The sequence below is a fragment of the Epinephelus lanceolatus genome, chromosome 19, assembly GCF_041903045.1.
Source record: "Epinephelus lanceolatus isolate andai-2023 chromosome 19, ASM4190304v1, whole genome shotgun sequence".
NCBI classification, from domain to species: domain Eukaryota; kingdom Metazoa; phylum Chordata; class Actinopteri; order Perciformes; family Serranidae; genus Epinephelus; species Epinephelus lanceolatus.
Window position 1 is genome coordinate 37,841,403 of NC_135752.1, and position 13,541 is coordinate 37,854,943.

Below are 13,541 nucleotides of genomic sequence, written 5' to 3' on the forward strand. Positions count from 1 at the left end.
CCGACTTCAGCTGATTAATTACCGAACAACTCAACAGCCCATCAGTGACTCACTTTCACCATAAAACGTTGTTTGTTTTGTAACAGTATTTTCTGATAGCCTCGTACTTCCTTCCTATTGGCTCATAATGTGGCTCCACTTTACATGAAAACCTGGACCTGATGCTGCGTAAAGAGCCGCTATGACCTCTTTAGAAAAAAAAAAAAAAAACAGATGCTAGGACGGCACTCTGTTTCTCCCATCACACATACATACACATGTACAGTGCGTGTAAAAACCCTCAATCGAGGCTCCCTGAGGGAAGATGCCTGAGAACATCTTTCATCTAAAGTGGTGGCCATATGGTGAATAGTCTCTCTTCTCTCTCCGCTTCAACCACATAAAATACTGCAGCTCCCTCACGCCAGGCGTATCAGTTATACACTCGCTGCAGGTGAAGGTACAGACACTATAAAAAAGGCTCACGGTAATAATAAATGTGATAATGCTGCATGGATGAGTCACAGTTAGTGGAATTAATGAAAAAAAAATATGTAGAACAGAGAAGATGTCGGAGTAGAGACGGAGTTTTTCTTACCTGATCTTCAGTCAGAACAATCAGCCGGGTCACAATAATGTTCACAACATTTCCTAGACTGGCATCACGGTAAAGTTTGGCAACCTGACCTCCAGAAAAGAAGAAAAGACACAAAGTCAGACAAATTGTGTCCATATGGCGCAATATGTAATCTTCAAACACTAAGCACATTATTACAGTAGTGGAAAAGGTATTCAAATCCTATATATAAGTAGAGGTGCGTAAGTATAAGTATTATTATTTTTGGATTAATATTCCTTCTGCATTAAGGTGTAAATGTTGCCTTTTACTGCTGTAGGTTTTTAGGGTTGTGCTCATTTCATTAACCCATACTGTTGGTTAGGGCTGTTTGACAATAGAAAAAAATCATGATCACAATTATTTTGGTCAATATTGAAATCACGATTATTTAACAAGATGTCAAGTCTTGTTAAATAATCGTGATTTCAATATTGACCAAAACAACAGTGGGTTTCCTTGAAATAAAAACAAATACATGTAAAAAAAAAAATTGATAAATAAATACAATAAAGAATGTATAACTATAAACAGCTTAAGAAAAGAGGGAGAAACCCTGCGCTGCTGGCAGAACAGCCGTGGACTGCGATTTCTCTGAGCAGCAAGCGTGGAAATGAATTCTAGTATCATATATTTCTTGCTTTTTCCATGATGGTCTGAATAAGTTGCTAAATTTGTCACTAGTTGCTTTTTAGAGGGTCTGAAAAGGCATTAACTCCATCAAGAAAGTCACCACGTTGGCAACACTAAATGCACCTATGTGTAGGAAAAGGGTGCGCTGGATTTATTACACAAGGCAGAATGAGAGCATCATTGCAAATAAAACGCATGATAATAATCGTTTTAACTAATAACAATAAATTAATCTTGTTTTCATTATTGTTAGAAACCATATTCGTAATTGAAAATTAAACTTGATTAATCGCCCAGCCCTACAACAATGCATCATATTCTATAAGACCATCATATGTTTGTGGCATCGCTGTCCTGTGAGAACCACGAATCTCTAAAAAGTCATGTTTTCATAGTGTCAGAAAACCAGTCCTGTTTTAGCTTTGTGACGATGCAATTACCAGCTGATCCAATAGGGTTTTTAAAGTTTATTTAGCTTAAGAGGTTGGGAGAATTTTCTCAACTCATAAAGGAAGAAATCATCCTTCAGTTTATCATAAACACTGTACATCAACACATCTGGAGATACATGATTTTCACTGGACAGAAAGGGATGAAAAACTGAATCTGTCAGAGAAATGTAGTGCCATAAAAAGTTCAATATTTCCCTCCTAAAGTGGCACAGAATGAAGATACTCAAGTAGAGTCCAAGTACCTTGAATTTGTACTTAAAGGAACACTTCAATCCCTTAATGACCACTTTATAAATTATTCGCCCCATGTTACTTCCAGCAAACGAAGAATCCAAAAACTGAGAAAATTCTTGATGAATTGGAGTCATGGGGGTCCAAGCTTAACAGCAAAGCTATATACTCTCAAACAAATCATGCAGTATAATCCAGGTCTCATTTATCCACTCATATGCTCAGCACTTCCCAAACAGACAGCTCTTTTCGACAGGGAACTGAACTAAAAGTGAAACTCTTCAAAGCCAGACTCCATTGACAAAAACAGTAATTTTACCTCACTGAACACAGGAGCTGCTGGTCTACCACTGCCTCAATCAGTATGTTACTGTGTGACTTTGGTGAATCTGAACTAACCCTCTGAAACACCAAAGTCACACAATAACACAAACTAACTGATTGAGGCAGCAGTAGACCAGCAGCTCCTGTGTTCAGTGAGGTAAAATTACTGTTTTTGTCAATGGAGTCTGGCTTTGGAGTCTTTTGTGAAGTACTAAGCACATGACTGGATAAATGAGACTTGGATTCAACTGCTCAAAATGTGTGAGAGTTTATAAACAGATGTTTTGATGTAATTTTGCTGTTGTCAAACATGGACCCCTATGACTTCAATTCATCAGGAATTTTCCCTGTTTTTGGATTCTTCGTTCACCGTAGAAGCTTGAGAGAAAAACAAAGTTTTCCTCACCACTTCAACGTAACACTGGATGAGTCATAGATATACAAATAATCATGTGGAGGGTGAAGTGCTCCTTTAAGTACAGTACTTGAGTAAGTGTACTTAGTTACATTCCACCACTGGATACCTATCTACAATGTGGTAGACACAACAACAACAATGTGACCAAAAAGTAGGATCAAACTTACAATATTCATCACAGACAAGATGTAGTGCTCAATGTCTTTGCGTCCGTGGTAACCGACCATCATTTTATCCGCCACCACCAGCGTCTCCACGAAGCGCTCCGTGCTGACGGAGCGCCTCTGTCTGTGGGTGCTGTTCGACTGCTCGCTGTCGTTCTGGGGCGCAGGGGACGAGTGGACAGGGGAAGGTGTGCTGAACTGGCAAGGTGCACTGCTTTTTATGAGGTCTGTGAACAAAGACAGAGAGACAAAGACAGGTTACAGTGAATTAAGTCAGCTTCATAATGATGATGCATTATCTGTTTGAGACAGAGCTGGTTTGTGTATGGTAGATGCACAGAGGGAATCTGCCCCTTTGAACCTTGCAGCTAAAGCCTTTGCTTTATGACCCAGATGCTCTGGGAAAAAGCTATAAGATGGTACATGTTAGGGCATGCTAGCTTCCTGGCGATGACAGCCTTTGCTGTTTCTTATAAGACCTTGGCCCAAATACCTAAATATCCACCTGGTTCTTTTTCCAATTCGTCATATCTCAGCAGACACAGTATTTGGTTGGAGTTGCCTGAATCTTAAAATCTGAACATGATTGTTGGTTCTATAAATAGGATTTGTGCTTCTATAAAAGTCAGAGCCAAGAACTCCTTATGCACTGAAGGGCCTTTTTATGAAAGCTGGAGCGAGACTTTTTCTTACAGGTTGAAAGGTGTCCAGGCCAGGAGCAACTATAGCACACAAGAGGCCCGGTCATGTCTACCAGAACCTGGGCCTACAACCAAACCAGCACTTCCTCTAACCTGCTATGTATAGTTATTCCTTTACGTCAGTTCCACCCACACAGAGTCCAACCCAGATGGAGGTTCACCAACCTGAAATGCCACAGCTGAACTCCTGGCTATGCTCTTGTGGTGAGGGAATGGCAGACATTTTATAAATAACATGTTGCTGTGCTTCTTCCAGGTTCCATTCACTGGAGGTGGTGGAGGATATGTTCTTTAATGGCTCTATCAAATACTGTTCTTCCTCTGTTGTTATAACACCATGCTTGTTGGGGGAGAAGATCAGTGAAAGACACAGGTTACAAACACAAGCAAACATCATTGCTGAATGCATACATATTGACATCAACTTAAATGTATTTGTGACCGAACTTAACTGTATACATTAATTGTATTAAAGGATCTGTATATAACACTCAGAGCATATCTATGACTTAGAGTCTGACCTGGAATCATCTGTATATAGTCCTCAACAGTCAGTACGTTTACATGACATCAGAGAAAATCGATTTATTGTGTTTGTCCGACTAAAATCTGACTTCTAAAATAAATGTAATCATGTTAGTCCGACTGAAATCATAGGACCAAATTGAATTTCTCAAAGTCAGACTCACACATCCAGGTAATGCAATTGGTAGCTAAATTACTCCTACATGTCAGTTGGACCCAAACTAGCCGAGACACACTGAGCACACTCCACAGTTTCCGCCCCCAGCTCTGACCCAGGGGTCGAACAGGATTAAATACGTATTGGAGGAAGAAAAAGAAAAAGTAAAGCACACAGCACGTACAAATGTACAGAGCTGTAAAGTTGTCCACCATGGTACCAGTTAGCAGCTAGCTAACTGTAGCTAACTTGTTTATCAATTGTTTGGTCTGTGACGTAATAGGTCAACAGGAAAAAGGTCCAATACTAACAAGCTGAAATCTATCATAGCGGAGTCGGACATACTTGGGTCAATAAATCAATTCCCCTCCAGTGCTTGTATACTGGGACAAGAACAGTAGTCCAATTGAATGTCCTAGTCAAGCTATAACCGTAGCTTGACTTAACTGTGCATGTAAATGTACTGATTGAGGTGGCAGAGCCAGCTGCTAGCAGCTAAAGGTGCTAACAGTTCGAAGAATGCTAACGATGGCAACAGTGCTGACATAGCTAACAGTGTTAACCACCCAGCTGGCACGTGATGTCAATATAACGTTAGAGAGACGTTGAACTCTTCCGTCAGACAGAAGCTAAATTTGGGTTGGAAGGAAAATCACGTTGACAATATTTTAAAAATCTATCAACATTACAATTTCATGTTGTGTGGGTGTTAACATTATGACAATTTGCAGACATTGGGGCTTTTTCTCCATAACTCACGACTACGTCATTTTTCTCTACATCAAGGCAATTGGTGTTAAACATTTGGAAGATGTTGGATTTCAGTTACCTAACAACACAATTTTAAATCAAGAAAACATAAACGTCACCTGTCGTTGATATTCTATGTGAAATTGACATTAGCATTAGACTTCGTCCTGACAATTTTTGTCACTTTACAACCTAAATTCAACCAAATATCCACAACTAATGACGTCGGTGGGAACCAGAGGGTGGGCGTTACACTTTCTCAACAAAGTCGCCCCGATATCAGCGGTAACTGCCGTATCAGCACAGTGCAGAGGGACGGAAGCCAGGAACTTTAGCTGAGATAACCCTGATGACATCATCTGACATCAGACTTTACAATTTTAGAGAAAGTTGGTGTTAAAAACGGGGGATGTGGAATTTGAAACACACGGCAGAGGGAGTCTGACAAAAGATGCTTCTGAGTTGCACTATGGGAAATGTAGGATCCAGCATGTTTTAATATTTGGCTCTTAAAGTCAGGTTACCTCAGTCTTTGTTGCTTTCATTCTGACCTGCTTTTTATGCATCTCTTGCAAGCTTTCCAACTTGTGGAGGCACAATACTTGATAGCCTTAAAGGGACAATTCACCCCAAAATCAAATGACACTACTTATCAGGTTACATTGTGTTGGTGTGAGTTGTCAAGTGTTGGAGATATCAGCCGTAGAGATGTCTGCCTTCTCTCCAATGTAATGGAACTAGATGGCACTCAGCTTGTGCTTGGGACTCAATAGCAATGTCTCTTTCCAGAAATCATGACGTGGTTAACCAAATCACTATCGCAGAAGGAAGTGTGCATCTACTGCTAGCTCACCTAGCACCACTGAGCTAGCTAACATTACAGCTCAACCGAGGAGGACGCCATTGATGATTACATCTCCCACTGCCACGAGCACGAGCCTCTCGACCATGAGTAGATGCACGCTTCATTCAGCGCGGTGATTCATTTTGCAGGTGTAGTTCAGTAGACAGAAAATAGTTCCTATATGAAACTGCTCACAACAAGGTCTGTGGATTATCTTGAGTAACCAAGTAATGATTTCTGGAAAGAGACACTGATGTTGAGTTTATTAAAATGCATTTTTTTGGCACTTTGAGCGACACAAGCTGAGTGCCGTCCAGTTTCATTACATTGGAGAGAAGGCAGACATCTCTACAGCCAATGTCTCCAACACTCTGCAACTCACACCAAAACAATCTGGACTAATAAATAGCACTACAAGTAATAGCAAGAATTTGTGTTTTTGATTCTAAGGCAAACTGTCCCTTTGCAGTGCGCCTTTAAATAACTCACATATTCCCTAATGTAATCTCCTCTCCCTGACGGGGTCATGTTTTAGTCTGCAGTCCCCCCTAACAATCAATTACATCAAGACCAACATTAAAAAGATTGCCCTCCACCTTTCAACACCCCCTGTGGAGCATAAACAGAGAGAAATCCTTCAAAATGAGTTTGTAGAAAAGACTAACTTGGCTCTGCCAAACCTACAATGAAAGCAATTAACCACACATCACACCGGCACACAGAAACACATTCGATTCAGGGTTTAATAGTGTGTGATGTCAAGATCTCAAACTGTCCACACAGCTGATTATATTAAAGTACAGACACAGTTTTGTCCATTTTTGGTGCTGTTAGAAAAAAGGGCAAACACTAATTCAATTTATGATACTCGGCATTGGTCTTGCCAACACATTTGGCCACATGTTTTCTCCACATGATTACATTTGCCAACAAGAAGCGGGGCTTATTTTTCCTTCTTTAGAGTTATTCTGAACCAAGGAGGGATAACAGCTATTAAAACGTCTTCCAATTTCTTGATTAGTAAAGAGAAGCTGGACAGTCACACAGTCTGTGGATAGAAGCCCGAGGACTAAAAGCTTAGACAGGATAATTAGATGCCTTGTTAGTGCTGCTCAGTTTTTGGTCTTTTAGCACACGGAGTAATATCTGTGATTTGGACACATTATTTAACAGATCACAAAAAAGATCAACTAAAGAAATGTGATCTCAACTACCGAGGATTTTAAAAATCTGAGGATAAAGCGTGATATTTAATGCACAAATGGGAAGACAAGCCCTGAGAGATCGCTGAGATGGTTTTACTCCATGAGCATCACCTCACTCCAAGCTGCCTGCGGACTCACTGTGCCAAGTGGAAGGAAGCCAAGATTCTGTTAAGCAAACTACAATTGGTCTAATCCTTTGGCGCTGCGACTGAAAGATTGGCTGACATGAGAGCAGCGCAGGCTAGGTATATATTAGAGATCTGGCATTAGTGCTGGGGTTTGTTTAAGGTGAGCGGTGGGAACTTTCTGCGGCTCAAAGGGCAAGTTAAACTGGTTACTGAGTGTGATAATAAAACACAGCTTGTACTCACCAGGCCCTTACAGTTGCTGAGTGCCACTCGGGTCGTGCTGTGCTGATTTTGCAAGAATCCAACATAGTGACAGTTATCTACCATGTTATGACGCCACTCAAGCCCCTCTTTGCCCCAGTACTCCACTGTGAAATGTTTTGACACCAGGTGGGGGTTGAGTGTCAGGTTTAAGTGAAAGTGCTTTCCGTAGGCTGACAGTCTGTAGAACAGCCGGGACTCTGGGGGGTACGGGTCTAACGCAGGAGGCAGCTGTCCCATTATGGGGTCCACCGCCCCTCGTCTCCGTCGGCCCGGCCGGTGGTGCTTCACAGTGTAGCTCAGGAACTCCCCACTCTCATCCACCCGCACCGGGACAGTCAGCTGGTAGTGCTGCAGGTAGGACAGGAACTCCTCTTTTACAGGAGAGAGAAGAGAAGAAGAGAATGTGATAACGATCATACAATGGGAGTGTTAAAGAGACAGTTCACCTCAAAATCAAAAACATATTTTTCCGCATATCTGTAGTGCTATGTATCAGTCTCGATTGTTTTGGTGTGAGTGACGAGCCGTTTCAAGCCGATAACGAGCCGTGGAGATGTCTGCCTTCTCTCCAGTATAATGGAATTGGATAGCACTCAGCTTGTGGTGCTCAAAGCACCAAAAAATCCTTTTAAAAAACTCTACATCAATGTCTCTTTCCGGAAATCATGACCCGGTTACTCAAGATAATCCGCAGACCTTGTTGTGAGCAGTTTCATGTAGGAACTATTTTCTTTCTACTAGATTTCTGATTAAAAGTGTAACGTTAGCTGCAGCAATTTGGCAGTTTCTATGGCAGTTCATTCTATCTATGATTTTGTCCATGTTTTACAACTGATTTAATTTGAGTCATGCCTTACAACAATAGCCCTTTTTTAACAGAGATCGCCCCAAAGCGACGCTACCAAGTCCCTTCTGCATGCCGTCTTTTCCTTTTTACACAGGACCAAATACTGGCGACATTATTTCGCCCCAGTGTGTGATTTTTAGACAGCATGCTGGCATCGTGGAAGCAAAACAGGCATGATATGTAACACAAGAACAGTGTCGGCAACTAGCGTGACATAAAACATACACGTAAGCAGCGCTTTGTACTCACTAAGAACAGCATAGCGTGTCATAACCATCATTTACTGTCTCTGTAATACAGGGCAGATCTTGTTGTCTGCTCAGTAAGGTAAGGAGATCCCTGACATCATTGTTTTCCCAATTTGCAGACATTTTCGGACAGTGTTTTTCTTCTATGAGTTAGCTGCTAACTGCTATCAGCTACTTGTTAAACCTCAATCCTGACCTGCCAGCTCTCTCTTTTAGACGTTGTTTCCATGCTGTCCCTAACACCAGACAACTTTGTCCCCCTTTCCATGGTTGTACTTTTCATACAGCATGGCGAAGCGGCATAACGACATGAAATTCCCGCCTTAAGAGACAGTTTAAAAGGGGCCAATGTCTCTTTCCAGCAATCCTTACCCGGTTACTCAAGATCATCAACAGATCTTTTTCCATTGAACTACACCCGCTACCCATATAACCACGCAGAGGTAAGTTTGCATATACTCATGGACACGAGGCTCGTGCTCGTAACAGTGTGAGATATAGCATTAATGGCGTCCTGCTTAGCTGAGCTGTTGCGTTAGCTCAGTTGTGCTAGGTGAGCTAGCAGTAGATGCCTTTTGCACGATGATATGGTTAGTGGGTGTTGTTCAGGAGTGAGAAAACAGTTCCTACATGAAACTGCTCACAAGAAGTTCTGCGGATTATCTTGAGTAACCGGGTCATGATTTCTGGAAAGAGACACTGATGTTGAGTTTTTCGAATGTATCTTTTTTGGTGCTTTGAGCACCACAAGCTGAGAGACATCTAGTTCCATTATATTGGAGAAAAGGCAGACATCTCTACGGCTGATATCTCCAACACTCTGCATCTCACACCAAAACAACCTAGACTGATAAATAGGTACGAGGAGAAATGTGTAGCTTGGATTTTGGGGTGAACTGTCCCTTTAAGATCTTCCTGTCCACCTGTCTGAATCATACCTTGAGAGTTGTATGAAAGTCTGTTGATGCTTTGAAATTCAGAAGCAGCCATCACCACCAGGCTCAGTGTCCAAGTCAGCGTCTTCCACAAAATTTCCATAATTCAGGGCAAGGTGTGACATGGGGTGGAGGGTAGAGGGCGCTACAAACGGGTTAAAAGCACACGGTCGGTCCGATGCCACACCATAACAAGTCCATGGTTTGTCTCCTTCTCTGAAATGTTCTCGTGGTCGTGCTCGAGGGCTCATCCAGGTCTTAGATTTCTCCTGAAGGCGAGCGCTTCCGCATCTCACTGGCCTCTGGATTCATGTCAGCAGCTGGTAGAAAACACCATAATCCATCAGACACAGTCACTCTCAGGTGTAACTCCAAACAGGAAGCTCTATATTGGAAACTTGTCCTGACCGATCCATCTGCATTCCTGTGGAGGAAATCAAGCAGAGGTCAAAAATCTGATTGTTGAGCTGTTGTGAGTAGTCAATTAACTGACCGATTACTCAAACTATTCTAAGAACTGATCAATCATCTTGGTCATTTTTAGAGTCAAAATGCCAAACGTGTTTTCCAGTGAAACAAATGTAAAGATATGCTGCTTGTTGTTGGTTTATTTCATCTTAATTGAGTATCTCTGGATTTGAGGCTACTTATTGGACCAAAAAAAGAGCAATTTGAAGTTGCCAAATTGCTCTCTTGTCGGCTTTTTCCACAATTTTCTGACATTTTATAAACCAAACGATCAACTGATTAATTAGTGGATGAAACAATGATGAAAATTTCCATCAACGATGAAGCCACAGATTTTTTTCTCTTTAACAACTGATCATTTTATGAACAGAATGTCAACAGATTTTCATCCATTTACCAGCTTCAACTAGTGGCTATTTTCATTAACGCTGCAACGACTGGTCAATTTATCAATTTGGCAATAAACAGATAATTAATTGATCAATCGCTTCTGTCATTTTGCTGCAAAAATCCAAAACTTTTACTGGTTCCAGCGTCATAAATGGGAGGACATGCTGTTGGTTTAAATAATTTTAACATGAACATTTTAAGGTTTTGGACTGTGGGTTGGATAAAAGACGCAATTTGAAGACTTCACTTTGGACTCTGGGAAATCAAAACTGGCTTTTTTGACATTAGTATATCATCTAGAAATTCATTGTTCATAAAAAATGTCATCATAGATTCATCTGCTAATTAAACAGTTCATCATTTGGTCCATAAAACATCAGAAAATAGTGGAAAGTGCCGACCAGAGCCAAGGTGGCAACTTAAAATCTCTACAACAAGGAGTCTTAAATCCAGAGATATTCAATTAAAATGATACAAACCAACAAAAAGCAGCACATCCTCACATTTATGAAGCTGGGACCAGAAAAAGTTCTAGATTTTGGCATTGAATAATGAATCCGCAGATCATTTTCTCCTGAACCACTGATCATTTTATCAACAAAATGTCACAAAATATTGGGAAAAAAGCCAGTTATGATTTCCCAGAGTCCAAAGTGAAGTCTTCAGATTGCTTCTTCTATCAGACCCACAGTCTAAAGGCCAAAACTGTTCAAATTACAGTGAAACAAACCAACAAAATGCAGCTTGTTCTTACATTTATGAAGCTGGAGCCAGAAAAAAATGGGATTTTTGCAGCAAAGTGACATCTGTTGATCAACAGTTCAGTAAACTGACCAGTCCTTGCAGCTTTAATGACAACATGCATTAGCTGAAGGTGGTGAATGAATGAAAATCTACTACAGAGTTAAATATCTCAGCATTAAAGTTCACTTCATGGCTGTAACTCTGTGCACACTTGAGTTAGACGCTTATTAATTTACTCCTCCTCTGCCGGAATGACAGTTTCATGACTGATGCTCTTCACACGAGTGTAACTGAAGCGTAATAACCGCATTTAAATGGATGCATAAATCTTAAAACAGAGCGCCAACGGTGCTGCAGAGTCGACATGATATCATTCGTGCAGATTGTGGTTTTACTCACTGACGCGCTTCTCGGCAGCATGTGCAAACTCGACTACTATAAACAGACGTCAGCGGGTCCAGGTGAGAGAAGGCTGATGTCCAATCAAAGTGACCGGGCTCCAAACATGGATGACAAGTCTTTTTGGAGATGTGGATTTTCTTTTTGGGTCTATGTGTGTGTGTGTGTGTGTGTGCGTGTGTGTGTGTTTCTTCAGGCTCCAGCACTCCAGACAGACAGCGCTACTTACTTGGCCACTCTGACCCAGACAGTTGGCAGCCGGCCCGCGTGCATTACACCGGTACCTCAAATACGAGCCTCAAGGAGCGTCTGCAAATCAAAATAAACCACCTGACATCGCTTTGAATCGCTTTGCTGTTGTTGTCAAGAAGTTTGGTGCGCGCAGACCTGTAGCCGCTGCGATACTTACATGTAGATCCCGTGCGTAAATGTTTCCTAATGTGCACATTTTCCGCGCAAATAACCCCCTCCAAAACAACCCGGTGAACTCTGGGAGCATAAAATGAGCAGTTCCTGACTAAATGTCTGCTTTGTAAACACAGTCCGCTTCCCTGAGAGGATTTAAATGCTCACACGAATCTGCTCCCGACAAAACTACCGGAAAGATACGGCGGGTGCTCTCCGCAGACTGGGAGTGTGAACAGATAGTTACCGTGCTCATCTTCATTGTCAGCTCCGGTCCAACTGTGCAGGCAGAGCTCAGGACAAAAGGCTTCTGCAGCTCAAACCTCTGCTGCTCTCCTCTTTTCATCTCCTTTTGGGCTCTGCCATCCTCTAAAAGTGCAGAGAGAGTCTCCCCTTCACACACTGTCACACACACACACACACACACACACACACACACACACACTCACACACACACACTCACACACACTCACACAAAAAGAGCAGTTATTCAGCTTTTAAAAAGTCTTGGGTCTCCTCCAGCTGAAGGCTCTATTTTCAGCCTATCTGTCGTCTTTTATAATCTAGACTTTGTGTTCTTGGTGGTGGCTCAGGGTGGCTTAAAAAGTGAGTTGAGGTTGCAGAGGTCTGTCCCGCCACCTCAGAGAGAGACACCGCCACACTCACGCTGCGTGGAAGCAAAAAAACACAGTGCATGCAAACACCAGCAAAAGTTTGGCTGTGGAGCTGCTCCTCCTCACTACATTGCAGAGACCGGCAGTCCACAGCTTCAAATTGGCAGCTTTTTCAGGTGGGGGGGGGAGTGAGGGGTGAGGGGGGTGACGTCAGTGCAGATGTGCCTCTCTTCCATCAGCTGTGCGCATGTCTATCAGTGCTGCCCTGAAATAACACTAAAAGTTCAGCTCTGTGGAGAAAAGACCTCTGATACACACAGAGGAGGGGTTACACCAAAGATCAGTCACTTGTGTTAAAGTAGCTTTATAAGAAATAAACTTAATGACAAATTAAATTAGTAAAAACAATAAATGTTGACTAAATGACTGCATTAAAAGTTAACTTCAATAAGGGACTGTTCGCTACTAGTGAGGGGGAGGGGTGGTGCATACAGGGGGAGGCATGTCAAATAATTCTATAATTGCAGGGGAGGGACTTGTGTTTTTATTTTTATTTATTTATTTATCTATCTATCTATTAAGTTTGGGGAGGGGTATACAAATTTTTTTTTCAACTCTTTTTATTGGGGTTTTCAGTGTTTAAAATTTCACGGCAGTAGTAAAGAAGTGAAGATAAAAAAAAAGAAGTCAAAAATCAAAAATACCCTTAAAGGTGATTTATCATACATGTATAGACACAAGACACAAGTTTGCAAAATATAGTATTTACGAATAAAACATATCGTTCTATTTATACCAATAAAAAAATAAAAATAAATAGATAAATAGTTATAGATTTTTTTATTACTTTTTTTTTAAAAGGGTGAGGTATGTCAAATAATTTTGTAATTACGGGGGAGGGACTTGTGTTTTTTATTTTTATTTATCTACTTGGGGAGGGGCATAAAAATTTAAATGGTTGTAATTTGTTTTTAATTTACTACAGATTTTTTCCATCTGTTTTTATCTGCATTTCCAAAGTTTAACAAATCTTGGCAGTAGTAAAAAGAGCTCCAAAAATATAAAAAGTCAAAAATCAAAAATACCCTTAGAGGTGATTT

At 41.2% G+C, this 13,541-nt stretch overlaps 1 protein-coding gene across 2 annotated transcripts in view; it reads right to left on the minus strand.

Annotated features, from left to right (window-relative positions):
• Nucleotides 1-12,554, minus strand: part of adamts6 (ADAM metallopeptidase with thrombospondin type 1 motif, 6) — a 108,785-nt gene extending 96,231 nt beyond the window's left edge. For both annotated transcript variants that reach the window (XM_078162076.1, XM_033646222.2), the window contains exons 1-6: nt 12,075-12,554; nt 9,425-9,845; nt 7,371-7,762; nt 3,684-3,858; nt 2,821-3,044; nt 578-661 (exon numbers count right to left, since the gene is read on the minus strand). In XM_078162076.1, the coding sequence (XP_078018202.1) occupies nt 578-661; nt 2,821-3,044; nt 3,684-3,858; nt 7,371-7,762; nt 9,425-9,524 (975 nt within the window). In that variant the 5' untranslated portion in view covers nt 9,525-9,845; nt 12,075-12,554. The remainder of the gene's footprint in view (nt 1-577; nt 662-2,820; nt 3,045-3,683; nt 3,859-7,370; nt 7,763-9,424; nt 9,846-12,074) is intronic.
• Between the last annotated feature and the right edge of the window lie 987 nt (nt 12,555-13,541).